The sequence below is a fragment of the Sebastes fasciatus genome, chromosome 14 (genome assembly GCF_043250625.1).
Source record: "Sebastes fasciatus isolate fSebFas1 chromosome 14, fSebFas1.pri, whole genome shotgun sequence".
NCBI classification, from domain to species: domain Eukaryota; kingdom Metazoa; phylum Chordata; class Actinopteri; order Perciformes; family Sebastidae; genus Sebastes; species Sebastes fasciatus.
In genome coordinates, this window is record NC_133808.1 from 1,588,372 (window position 1) to 1,602,943 (window position 14,572).

The window sequence follows — 14,572 nt, forward strand, 5'->3', positions numbered from 1 at the left end:
TATTTTGAAAACCGGACATAGTCACACGTGTATACTTCCGCTAACTTACCCTAACCAAGTCCGTCTCTAGCTCTCCCGTCAGCTCCATTCTCTTTCTACATCCATGGTCAGCTCCATCGGGGCCGTTTGAATGCATTTAATGTAAATGTCAGTATATGAGTAGTTTGGCGTTTTTTTCCCCACCCCTAATAAATACACATGTTCTAATGAAATAAAGAAATCAATGCCCACAATAATGTCATGGGCTGACAGTACAATGGAACGTTACATAAATGGGATCATGTAATATTATGTATAATTAGATAAGGAGAGTTGTTTCAGTCACTGTGGTCATTTTCAAAAAGAATGCTCCAGGTACAGTTCATGGCAGCGGATGCAGGAGAAACTGGGTGTCTTAATTAAAACAGTCCCACCTTATGCTCAGTCATCGGGATGAACATGCAGTCATTTTACAAGGCTCTTATTTCCACTACTACCTATAGAGTGAATTCATATAACTGTTCCTAAACCTTTTATGACCAAGAACCTTTAACTTTATGGCACTGCGTACTCCGTGCAGCACTACTGGTCTCCATAACAGCTAATGAAGTGGTTGACCTTTTCCGAGTGAAGACGCCCACTCAGCAGCTTAAACACCAAACTATATCGGCAAACAGTAATCCCAATTATGTTAGATAATTACACAGAGCACTTTTTCTTTCCAGTAATTGGAAAGATGAAAACAATAGGGGATGCCATCATTGGAAGGTGTATACAAAAGTGAACTATGGTCTTAGAAAAAAAGTTGCTACTAAAAAAGGGATAATCTACAACAAGCTGTGCAGTTGATGAAGAATATAAAAAGATAAAAACAAGATGGAAGCTAATCGCTCATTGATATGAAGAAAAAGGGGGTTTGCCATTGCCAGCAATTAAAGGGGACCTATTATGCTTTTGTGCTTTTTCCCTTTTTCCTTCGGTGAGAAATATTTTTCTTCCGTAACGTGGTGATGTCACCAAGTAATACATTTGCATAATACCTGCCTAGCGGCTAGTTTGGCATGCCCTCAGACAAAGCTAGTACGTGTGGAGCTGGAGCGGAGTCTGAAGAGTTTGGTTCGGTTGACCAATCACAACAGAGTGGACCAGCTGACCAATCAGAGCAGGCTGGCTTTTCGTGTTAGTGTTTCAGACCACAAGATGTGCTGCAGCACGGCTGGTGTGAGAAAAAAAAGAGTGTTTTTTGAACGCCATACCCCCCCTCACCGCTTGACCCCTACTGCAGTAGGGCCAAAGGATTTGCCCTTTTGGAACTAATGGAATTAATGGGCATTACCTAATTAATTAATGGGCACCCTGGACTTCTAACCCCCAAAAGGCACAACTAGACAACACTGTCAACCATCACACCAAATTTGAAATTCCTAAATTAAATAGTTTCCGAGTTGTTCTCCGTAAACGAAAGTGTAACGGACGGACGCGGAGTGCTTTATACCCCCGACTACATTGTCGCGGAGGTATAATTAAAATGTTCTGGTAGAAACCCAAAATACACTTATGAACCTGTAAATGAGCAGAATAGGTCCTCTTTCAAACATAGTTTCAGTTTCCACCACACACTATTTATTCTTTCTTGTAGTCTATTAGTCATACAGTGAGTATTTATTTAAAAAAAAAAATCAAGTGGCTTCACTAGATCCCTCACAGAATTAATTCAAGTACTCTTTGAAGAGGATAAAAGAAAAGGAAACATCTACACATTCCAGAAAAGAATGAAGTGGCCATCAAGATGATGTGTGATTCAGCCATTCAATTTTCTGCTTTGTTGAGCGTGCCTCTTGGCGACAGAGTTACAGTAACTACCTATGACAATTTGGCGAGCATTTACATTTTATGCCTTTTGACATTTATTTAAGCATTACATAACGAAAGGCCATAGCTGTCAAGCTTTCTCCTACTTTCTAGTTAACACACCGCATTTAAATAAACTGTATAATCAACTTGTTTAACACTCGGCAGTTGAGCAATGCAGTGTTCAGTTTCTTGTGAGGACATTGTGTGGCTATGATGAAATCTTCATCTGTTCAATGAGAATACTCGTCACTTGTCATTGTAGTCGTGCTTGTTACATTAAACTCGGGAGAATTACATCAGTCTGTCACCTCTGGCAAGTTTTTCATCATGCATTTTTTTTTGTAATTCCTTTGAAGTAATGCATCACTCTGTAATTACTGAACCTCTTCCACTGGATGTATTTGCATGTATTGATGATTAGAATATTTAAGCCTGGAAATTGAACCAGTGTATATACAATGTTCAAGTTGGATTAGGTTTACACTTCTAGCAGCCAGCTTTACATCACCTGCATGCTTACAGATAACTGTGCACCAAGTGTTCAGTGAGCGGTACCTTCTTAGTTGATGGTGTAAATATTGTGTGTACTGCAGGGGTGTGTTGGTGTCAGTCCTCTGTGTGTGTGTGTGTGTGTGTGTGTGTGTGTGATCAGCCCTGTCTCATAATAAGTTCCCATACAACAAAACTGCATTGTGAATTACGTTTCAAGGGAAACTTATTTTTACATTTGTTTTTGACGTGTCACAAATGCGTTTGAAATGATCGTCAAATGATCAAACAAATACAAATACCACTGTCAACATTGACTTTTAATTCATGTCCGTAGCTTAATAATGTAACAAATGTAGTCATTTTCAGCCTTTACGCTCCCAGCCACTGGATAAACCTTCTAGAGGAACTGAGAGGAGCTGAAAATAATGATATTTTTAAACGTAAACTTAAAACCCATCTATTTAGTCTGGCTTTTATGTAGTGTTTTAAAATGTGTATAATTTTATGGTTTTATTGTTTGTACTTATTTTATTTATCATCATCATTTTAGTGTTTATTTTACTCTATTTTGTTTAATCAACATGTTTTTGCTGATCATTTTTACCTCTTTAATTATATTTTATTTTATTAAATTTCATTATTTTAAAACAATCTGCTTATTTTGTGTAGTTTCATAATTTTTATTTATTTATTTTCATTTTCTTGTATTTTATTTATCTTTTATTATCTTAAGTATCCATCTTTTATTGCTTTCTTATTCAATGAACTTTTATATTGGTTGTTTTGGTGTGCATTCGTTTCTAAATCCATTTTTAACATTCTACATTTCTGTCAATCGTCTGTCCAGCACTTTGAATTGCATTTGACTTGTTTGAAAGGTGCTATATAAATAAAGTTTGATTGATTGATTGAAACTATGATGTTTTTTACACAACCTAATCAAATAGTTTTGTTGCGTTTTTGTTTTGTTTTGTTATAATTTCGTAGTCATTTCAAAGCAGCAGTGGGTAGAATTTCTTTAAAAAAAAATTGGAGCAAATATGATTTTATAAAGTTATTTTTATAAAACGGTCTCTATATCCTGACAGTAGTGCATGAGAAAGGTAATCTGAAAAAAAATCATGTTCCTCTGGTGTCCTCCAGTGTTCCTAATGACATCTGCAAGATTTCACAGACCGGAGGAAAACAACCAATCAGAGCTGAGCTGGAGCCCTGCCGTCTCTGAGCAGCTGTCAATCACTCACAAACTCTGATCAAACGGTCAAACTAGGCATCGCTGATCAAATATGAATCATTATTCTGTAACTGTAATGCCTATTTCTCTCCTCAGATGTTCTCAGAAACATCTTGTAATGTACTGTTTAGCTGTAAAATGAGAAAGTTTGTGATCCGGCAGCCATGTTGAGATCAGTTGAGGAAATATCAAGCACCGCCCACCAGCTGGAGCAAACTTTCAAATTTTACAGCTGAACAGTACACTACAAGATGTTTCTGAACACATTTTACGACCGTTTGATCGAAATTTGCGAATGATTGACAGCTGCCTCCGTTGAATGAACAGCGTGTATTCGCTTGCTTATAAATTCATGTAGGTGCCATAATGTAAATGTACGTACCAGCAGGACAGGCGCCCTCCGATGTAATGAGTACTTCAGACTGCTGCTTGCAGGCGTCCCTGCGCAGGAAACACTCGTTCTGGTAGTTCTGACTGTTGGAGCCGCACACCGGGGCATAGTCATTGTTGCACTGCAGAGAGGAGAGGAGAGAACAGGTAAGAAGATGAGGATAAAGAGTTGACGAGGTCATATTAAGGTCATCTAAAGAACATTGAGTGTGTGTCCTTGTTCATTCAACATTCAGATATTCAGGATAGATGCCATTGTCTTGACAGGGTAAGTGCTTACTTAACACCGCTAAGTGCTTAATCATACGCTGTATGTGAGGCCTTGGTTAGGGTCAACTCCATTTTTATTAATGCCACTTTAGAAAATAAATGTGAAGGACTGATTTTATCATTGTATTTGCTTTCCAATTTCTCTGTTCACCCTGTAGGAAAAAGAGAGATATTCTCAACTACAAATACAATCCACAAATTGAAAATGAATAAATACATATAGGTTACATTTGAAAAGGAAAATCAAGATGGAAATGCTTGAAACTCGAAACATTCACCACTTGTTTCGACCTTTAAAGACCCCTGTATGTAGATGATATAAGAATGTCTTTTTGTTGGCATTCATAAAGCTTCCATTCCCTTTCTTTACTTGGAGAAATCCTACCAATTCATTTAGTCAAATGTTGGGGTATGAAAAACAAAACAGAGAGATTGCTGTTGCTCAAAGTCCGTTTCTGACAAACACCATCAGAGCTCCTTTCAGTTACGGCTGCACAATTAATAGCAATTTTAACAAAATGGTAATATGGCCTACTGCAATCTTCAAATCGCAGGAGGCGCAATATCTCTTAAAGGCGAAAGGTGTGTCAAAATACCATTTCAAATGAAATATTGTCAGAGATGTCCTGGCCTACACATCATATTCTACCGACTTAAAAAAACATCTTTGTTCGGTAGAGATCCCCACAAAAATCACACTACAATCATTTCAATAGTTTTGTCAAAGTTAATGCGATAACACAAAGTCGTTTTAACGCCACCAATTTCTTTAACACATTAACGCAACTTGCGATTATTAGGTTGTAGCGGGCTCAACCATGTCATACTAGCTTGTTGGGGAGGCAAAATAACGCTCCAAACTTGCGCTCAATGTTGATGAGGGAAACCTGTCATGTCCATTTTCAAAGGGGTCCCTTGACCTCTGACCTCCAGATCAGTGAATGTAAATGGGTTCTATGGGTACCCACGAGTCTCCCCTTTACAGACATGCCCACTTTATGATAATCACATGCAGTTTGGGGCAAGTCATAGTCAAGTCAGCACACTGACACACTGACAGCTGTTGTTGCCTGTTGGGCTGCAGTTTGCCATGTTATGATTGGAGCATATTGTTTTATGCTAAATGCAGTACCTGTGAGGGTTTCTGGACAATATCTGTCATTGTTTTGTGTTGTTAATTGATTTACAATAATAAATATATACATACATTTATATAAAGCAGCATATTTGTCCACTCCCATGTTGATAAGAGTATTAAATACTTGACAAATCTCCCTTTAAGGTACATTTTGAACAGATAAAAAATGTGTGATTAATTTTGGATTAATCGTGATCAATCATGGACAATTATGCGATTAATCGTAGTAAAGTAAATATTTTCATCGATTGACAGCCCTATATGTAACATAACTTACAGTACGTAACAAAGTAGTTTTGTTTAAATTCACAACATTAAGCACCAAAGTGGAGCGTCAGAGTTTGACGCGCTGGGCTAGCCAGTGCGTTAAAAGGTGACCCCAAGGGGTCCTGACCAAGCGTCTGTATGTTGGGAATGAGAGCGGGTTTTTTCACTGGTTTAAAGTGTTTAAACGGGGCTCAGTTGGAAAAAGGTGATGTCATGTACTTCCATGCTCCACAACATCTGAATCAGAATGTGAAGGCTGAAACCACACCCACACAGTCATGATGAAGCAGATTCACTGACTTTTAGAGTGTTAAATTCTTCAGAGAACTGGCCAGCATCTACAGCTGCTCACCTCTGGCGTTGCTCCACTGGAGCAGGAGCAGGTTAAGTGACTTGCTCAAGGGCACTGAGCTAAATAGCTGCTAAGGTGCAGGAGCACATTACTCATTCATTTCCCCACATGGTTTGTTGGCTTCATAGCAACTGGAGATATTTCAGATGACTGATGGCACTGAGCATCGCCCAGTCTTAGTTCTTATTTTTTGGGGGGGCTGCAGAGGAGAGATATTCATTTGATTTGATATTGATTCCCCCGTGCTACACCGCAGGAATAACAAATGTGATTATTCAATTGAGAAGTATTCCTTTCTATTCCCTGGGAAGAAGGAATGGCTATCAGAGGGTCCAGAGAAATTGTTGCTCCGTAGTCACGGCCCATAACCCGATTAATGTGCTGAAAAATGGGCAATGTGTGAAAATGTGTTCCTGCTGGGTGTGACATCACAAGGACAAGGGGCTCGTTCTGAGAGGCCCCACAGGAACGAGGCTAAGGAGCTCATGGTTCTTTGTCTCCACTTCTGTTCCCCTTTCAGTCTCTAATGGATTGACCTGGAATCTGTTCTCTATGAGCCAAATCATCCCTCTGTGACCTCGCAGAACACTACATGGCTCTCACAAAAGCACATGACTACGGAGGAGCATGAACACGTGCTAGTCTGTGAGTGTTTACAGGCACATGACACTCCAACTAAGTCGATACAGGCTGAAGAGAAAACATGAAGGAAAAAAGTCATTTTCAGGAAAAACTCAACAAAAATGAACAAACAGTTCATCTCTGTGTCGGTGCTTCCAATCATTTTTATTTTTTTTATCTCTCCCCAGCCCCATTGCACTCATATATGTATAGTATGAGTGCCTGCCTTTCCAGTTTAAACTCTCCTATCAGGTGAAGAATATGAATCCAAAATCTCTTAAATTGGTCATAACAACAAAGCCCCAATTAAACCTGCAGTAGGCAGAATGTTTTTGGCATCATTGGGCAACAATTCCATAATAACCTTTCAGCATATTGTAATTAAAGTGTTCTGAGAGAAAACTAGACTTGACGGGAGACTTTGACCAATCACAGGTCCTTTCAGAGAGAGAGCGTTCCTATTGGCTGTTCATTCAACGGAGGCAGCTGTCAATCATTCGTGAGCTCCGATCAAACGGTCAAACTAGGCAGCGCTGATCAAATATGAATCAATATTATGTAACTGTAATGCCGATTTCTCTCCTCAGATGTTGTCAGAATCATCTTGTAGTGTACTGTTTAGTTTGCTCCAGCTTCTGACAACATCTGAGGAGAGAAATAGGCTTTACAGTGACAGGATATTAATTCATATTTGATCAGCGCTGCCTAGTTTGAGCGTTTGATCAGAGTTTGTGAGTGATTGACAGCTACTCAGAGATGACCAGGCTGATTGGTTGTTTTCCTCCGGTCTGTGAAATCTTCCAGATGCCATTAAGAGCACCGGAGGACACCAGAGGACACAGAGACACATGATTTTTTTCAGATTACCTGTCTCATGCACTACTGTCAGGATATAGAGACCGTTCTATAAAAATAACTTTTCATATTTGCTCCAATTCCACCTACTGCTGCTTTAATTGTTCAAGACGCATAAAAACATTCAAAAGGAACAAAATATTATTACATTCTTCAGTATTGAGTTTGATTTCGTCACACAGTCCCACCTACTCGTACTTCACACAAAAGTTGTTTTATTGAGGGGAACTCCACACAGGACACGAGCTCTGAAAGAACAGGTTGTCTTTGACGAACTCTGTGACTTTATCTTTAGCATCTTTTTAAACAAAAGAACTCAATTGACCCTTCACTAAGTCCCGCCTCTCGAACGCAGACTGGCCAATCATAGCGTAGCATCGGCAAGCCTCGACCATAGTCCAACAACTCTACGGCTTTGCTCCACAGACTCTCACGCCATCGTTTCAGATGTTCTTCATTTTCAGGCTGGTTGAGTAGATTCCGAGGTAGTTGTTGTTAAACGTTGCGTAATAGTGATACTCGTTACTCAGAGAGGTTGGAAGGAGATTTACATTTCTAACATGTTACGTTTCTGCGTAAAAACCTGTGGAGCTATTATTAATGTTAGTGTGTTAGGACATCATTAGCTAGTGTTAGCACTATGCTACACAAGCTACTGCAGGTATACTGAATCCATAGCTTTGTAATGATTGCACGTTAACAGTGAATAAAGACCAACCCAAGTTTACAGGAACAACGTTGTTCCTTGATTCCATTTTCTTCAGTCTCGATGGCCAGGTGATGGTGGTTCAGTGTTACAGTGTGATCTCTAGGCTTTAGCTTCTATCTTTATCTTTTTAACCTGTTTTATCTGCTGGATCAGTTTGACATCCTGATATATCCTCCAAATGCATATTTAAGTTATTGTCTGTATGCTTCTCTGTGAAATTGCGTTTTCGTTTTCCAAAAATGAGATACTATTTATTCAGGGAGTGCAGTTAGTAACAACGGGCTCCATGCTCGATCCGACAGCTGGACGTCTGTAGCAGCGGGGGACGGGGCTTAGCGAAGGGTCAATTTTAATGACGACTTTAAACCTTTATCTTTAGCAAAGCTTGCATGTAAACTTAAAACTGTGTCGGTGAGAATGCTCACCTTCTTCTTTGCAGTTTCTCTCTAAACAAAAAGACAAGACGGAGAATGAACCAAAAACATATGGTTTGGGAAAATGTGGGTGCTTCCTAACAGGGATCACATCGTTATCATGCTCATTCAAGTCTGACAACAGAAATACATATAAATGAGAACAACTTAAATGAGAGTTAGGCTGTATTAAAACACATTATAAAACCAGTAGCTCAAATCAAGCAATCTGATTGGTTCATAGCTGTGATATAATAACCACATACCACGGCTATGATGTCTAATTCCTTTGCACTTTCACAAGTTTCAATCCGTGTCTGAGCAAAAAACACTCTGGTACGTGTCCACAGGGGCGTTTCTTATCGCGAGGGATCGCCTCGCTTCCCAGCGTTGGACGCTTGATGGACTGCAAATAGACATAATGCACTCGGCACCTGATTGGATGAACGCGTTCCCTCGTGGGCTGCTGCTCCCAGCTTTCAAAACGGAACCAACATGGCGGCGCATTTGGAAACTTTCTTCTCTTATCTCACGAAAATAGTTCACCGAAATATGTTTCTGAAAACATTTGATGCGAGAGGTAAGCCATGCAGTTGCTCAATCAGTCTTTATTTTGGATCAACAGTTTAAAAGTTTTCAGAGGCGGCGAGTCGCCTCAGACGCCACTGATTTGCATAATGTGGCCTAGACCTTAACTTTACACAAATGAAGGCTCCGTGTTGGCTTTCTGCCAACACGGAACAGGTTACAGATACAAAGTAATCCATTACAAAATGGAAACATTAACTTCTATGGAGGAGCAGACTGAGCAATTTCCATCTCCAGAAAAGAATCCACCTGCTAAACGACATGCAGCGCTACGTAAAAAGGAGATTCCACATTGTTACGCAGAATATGCGAGCAAGCATGAACGCGGCAGAAATACACTAACCACTGCCTCCGCAGCACCACGATTCAGAAACTATCTGATGAGGGTCTTGACATCAGAGAGATTACGGCGGTAGCGTTAAGTGGATTGGCAACCGAAACTCTGGGGCCGGAGAAACATCCTCGCCGCACCGAGCAACACACCCCCACCTAACAAAAATGGCAAGCCGAGTACAAGCGGTTATCAGAGTCATCCTACTGATGCTGGACAGTTTCTCAGTGGTTGCACAATAAATGGCAACATAAATGAGCCAGATAATGAAATCAATATAATGCTGCCTGTGATGAAAAAAGATATATGCTCTCTGCTAGTGTATGTTCTACAGAAACCGCCTCAGCAGGCAGGACGGCCTTTTATAATTGTAAACATTATTATTTATCAGGGCTGTCAATCAATTCAAATATTTAATTGCAATTAATCGCATGATTGTCAATAGTTAATCGTGATTAATCGCAAATGAATCACGTATTTTTTATCGGTTCAAAATGTACCTTAATGGGAGATTTGTCAAGTATTTAATACTCTTATCAACATGGGAGTGGGCAGATATGCTGCTTTATGCACATGTATGTATATATTTATTATTGTTAATCAGTTAACAACACAAAACAATGACAGATATTGTCCAGAAACCCTCTCAGGTACTGCATTTAGCATAAAACAATATGCTCCAATCATAACATGGCAAACTGCAGCCCAACAGGCAACAACAGCTGTCAGTGTGTCAGTGTGCTGACTTGACTATGACTTGCCCCAAACTGCATGTGATTATCATAAAGTGGGCATGTCTGTAAAGGGGAGACTTGTGGGTACCCAGAGAACCGAAGCAACATATCACAAACGATAATCACAACATGGCCTGTCGTGAGGTATTGCTTCAGTATACTGTAGGTGAACACAGAGAGCAGGAGGGGACAGTTCGTAGGTTTAACCAGCTGAGACTCAGCACAGTACAGTGTGTCCCACTCCTTACTAGGACTGGGAGGATACACCTACCTCCCGACTCGATACTATCACGATACTTTGGTGCCGATTCGATATGTATTGCGATTTTTAAGTACTGCAATTCTACACGTATTGGGATTCGATATTGCGATTTTTGTTTGAATAAAGACATTTCCCTCACAGATTAGTGGTATTTTCTATTTAATTTATAAGGGTCATGTAATGTTTTATACTTCTGGTGAATATAATCCATCATTCTTATTTCCATATATGTATTTTGTATATACAGTTCCCTTTGTTAACACCTTATTTTGAAAAGCGGACGTAGTCACGTGTCTACTTCCTCTAACTTCTCCAAGGTGGTCTCTAGCTCTCCCGTCAGCTCCGTTCTCTTTATCCATCCATGGTCAGCTCCATCGGGGCCGTTTCAATGCAGAGAACAGAAATGTCAGTATGTGGGTGCTCTACAGTCGTAGTGTCAGCCCATTTGATCACGTTTCCTGTCCGTGACAGAGTTAGCATGCCGCTTTAGCCGTGATGTCTAGCTCTGCTTTTCCTGTCAATGTGTGAAACCCAAAGTGTTTCCATCCTTTACTGGATGTGTAGTGTTTACCACGCTGGATTTAATATGTGAGGGTGCAGCCAACCCTCTGCCGTTTTGTACTTCCTTGTCTGGGCTCGCTGCAGTTTGTTTTGGTTGACGGATACAGAACGGATATGACATCACGTTACTCAGACTACAACAATAAAAGCACTAACTTCCTTCTACCTCAGGATAGACTCAAATGATGCAAATATATCGATTTTGGCATTAAAAAAATCAATTTAAAAAAACATAATCGCGATACACTGGTGAATTGATTTTTTTCCCACCCCTACTCCTTACCAGGTGTTGCTTGAGAGTTTTGTTGTTTGGCCACCAAAAGAGGACAAAGAAGAACTGCAGCAACTTTCCTATGGTTTAGGTGTTCGTCTGCGGACAGAGATCTTTAAGTGAAGGACCTGAGAACAGCACATCGTTTTCACACAAGCTACTTTTTCAGATTTAGCTGGCTTAGTGAGAATGTCATCTGAGACGCACAGACACACTCAAGGTCTGATGGCCGCAGGGAGAAGCACAAAAATAACCGTGCCATCGATTCAGGAGCCCAGGAGCATCAGAACGATCAAGTGTGAACACTGTTTTTAACCAGCTGAGGGGGGGAAAGATGGCAGAATACACATAAGGAGAGGAAAAGGAGGAGGAGGAGTATAGAAGGGAGAGAGAAACTGCTGAGAACACTGGCTCTTGATCAAAGGGATCGACATGCAGGAAGGAAAGGCTGTAGAGAAGACGACGGCAAACATGATGAGTGAAATTTGACTTAGGGGGGAGAAGAAGTGAGTGGAAATGGATGAGAGAGAGACAAGGGAGACAAGAGAGGGGTAATGAAAGCAAAGAAAAATACAGAAGTGAGATGCAGACGACTAGAGAGAGAGAGAGAGAAAGAGAGAGAGAGAGAGAGATGGAGCCCTGGCTCAACAAACTTGGCACGATAAAAAAGAACCACAGTGCCTGAAGAAACCAAGGCACGGAAAAAAAGAACATCATAAAATAAAATTTAAAAAAAAGAAAGAATGAGAAGAAGAAATGGGGACACAGGCAGAGAGAGGGAGAGGAATAGAAAATCCCCTCAAAGGAGAGCGGGAGAGAATGAAAAAATGGCAACCCCACAAAGGCGCTTGGAATAGCTTACTGCGGGGCCCGCGCTTTTTTTTATTTGCCATCCTCTACCCTTCCCCTCTGTCTCCCCCCCCCCCGCCCTCCCTTCCCCTCACTCTCACACTCTCTCCCATCTGGCTCAGGCTGCTCTTAACCTGGGGACTCTCACTTTATGCCAGGCATGATGCAACGGGAGGGAAAGCTGCCCGGCAGAAGCCTGCGGGTGTCTTTTAAGAGGGCCTTCTTCTCCGTGAAAACTCCCCCACCCCATCTCTTGATCTTCCCCAGTATTTTGGCTCTCACCCCTGCGGGAAAGGAGAGGAGTGATGAGAGGATGGGTGATTTAAAGCCTCCGTCTCCCTAAGAGGAGGTACAAGACGGGAGGCAGCTGTGTGGGTATAACGCAGGTCTTAAAGCATGTTGGGTGTATCCCTTTTATATATTACGTGAGGCGGACCAGAAGTGAGTGACTTAGACAGGCAATGGGGCGGAAATAGATTGCCAAACACAAAACAAGACAAGACATAAAACATTGTCTTCATCTTAACTGACTCTTTCAACTGATCTTCTACCAGTCTAGTTGAAAAGACCTTGACACGTACCTGCCAAGTTCTTATCTATTCATCTGGGACTTCTCTTGACGTGACAGTTAGGAGGAGAGCGAGCCGGGGTTACGGATTTCAGACTTTCAAACTGACTTGTATTTCTTCACACGGCGCTTCTTTACGCAGCACATGACCATAGAAGAGACAGAGGCGTTCTTGTTCTAGCCTTTGTCAGGGCGCTGCAGCTTTGATCCTTCAATTCCTTGATAACTATCAGCGTGTGATGTTGGAGGTCGGCTAATATAAGCTACGTCAGCTGTTGCTCTTTACTGTACAGTGAGTCGGCCCAGATGACTGTCAGCTAAATGTAAATGAAAAAAGACATTGGAAAGTTTTCTCTCAGAACTCTTGTATTACAATATGATGAAATGTTATTATGTCATTTTTGCCCAATGATGGCAACAACATTCTGTCTACTGTCCCTTTACCAGTGAATAAAGACCTACCCGGCTTTACAGGAACAGAGCAACAGTGTTGTTCTTTAATTTGATCGTCTTCTGTCTCGATTAGGTGATGTGGTTCACTTTTACACTGATCTGCTTTAGCTTCTATCTTTATCTTTTTAACCTTTTTGTTTGTGTTTTTGCTGCTGAATCAGTTTGACATCCTGATATGTTCTCCAATGCATATTGCAGACCCTTCTGTCTGCTTCTCTCTGAAATCATGTTTTTGTTTTTCCAAAAACTATCATGGGCTCTATGGTACTGTAGCTCAGGTACTGACAGCTTGAGGGAGTAGCAGCGGGGGACGGGGCTTAGCGAAGGGTTAATTTTAATGACGACGTTAAACCTTTAACTTTAGCAAAGCGTGCATTTAAACTTAAAACTGCGTCAGGGAGAATGCTCACCTTCCTCTTGGCTGTTTCTCTCTAAACAAAAAGACAAGACTGAACCAAAAACATTCAACATATGGTTTTGGGAGAAAGTGGGTCCTTCCTTACTTTACGGTACAGGGAGTCGGCCCAGATGACTGCCAGCTAAATATAAATTAGGAAAAAAGACATCGGATATGCGTGTTTGAAAGATAGCGCCATTTCAAGGAAGATTCGGGAGGAGGGAAAATGTATGTTAATGAGAGGGGGTGATGAGACAGACGGTGAGAAAACTTGATCCTCCACAATTCTCTGCAGACAGGGCAGCGGGGGCCATTGGCCGGGCCATATGGCACGGCCTTATGTCCCCGCTGGCTGAGGCTTTGCAGAAGTCGCAGACATTGCCCTACACCTCCGCTGTGACAAAACCTGGACAATCGCGTTGTGTCTCGACCGAGAACACAGCGACAGCAGAGGTGTCGATGGTCCTGTGTGTGTGCTTTTGTGTGACTGGACTGGCTTGGTGACAGGAAATATGGAAGAGAATGCAAATGTATTCATGCAGGTGAACCTCAGGGCACTTGATCATACATCATCAGAGTTACATTTACAGCATCTTGTGTGCATTTAAGTTAGCTTCTATTCTTTCATAATCCTCCCCGCCCTTTCTGGGTTTTTTTGTCACTGGAAATTGAGTTTCCTTGAACCTCCTGCAGGGGCTGCTGTGGTTCTGCCTAGCCTCAACTCTCTCCATCCGAATTCCAAAAGCTAAGCTTTGGGACTGCAGCCAGGACCTGTTGTCTCTCTACCTGCCTGGGATCGGTGCATCACACACATGCACAGACAAACACACACACACATAACCAAAGCATTCCACCGTCTGAGCACTTTGTACAAAAAAAGCCATCCGTGCCTTACCAGGTCACAACAACACACAACAACCTTGCGAAACAAGCAGAACCATCATCATTCATTCTGTGCCTCTATAGACGCTCCCAATGCTGACT

General features: G+C 41.3%; 1 protein-coding gene across 2 annotated transcripts in view; it reads right to left on the reverse strand.

The window, feature by feature from the left end:
• The window catches only part of tmeff2a (transmembrane protein with EGF-like and two follistatin-like domains 2a), a 162,341-nt gene that overhangs the window by 94,331 nt on the left and 53,438 nt on the right, over positions 1-14,572 (reverse strand). For both annotated transcript variants that reach the window (XM_074658194.1, XM_074658193.1), the window contains exon 3: positions 3,942-4,071. In XM_074658194.1, the coding sequence (XP_074514295.1) occupies positions 3,942-4,071 (130 nt within the window). The remainder of the gene's footprint in view (positions 1-3,941; positions 4,072-14,572) is intronic.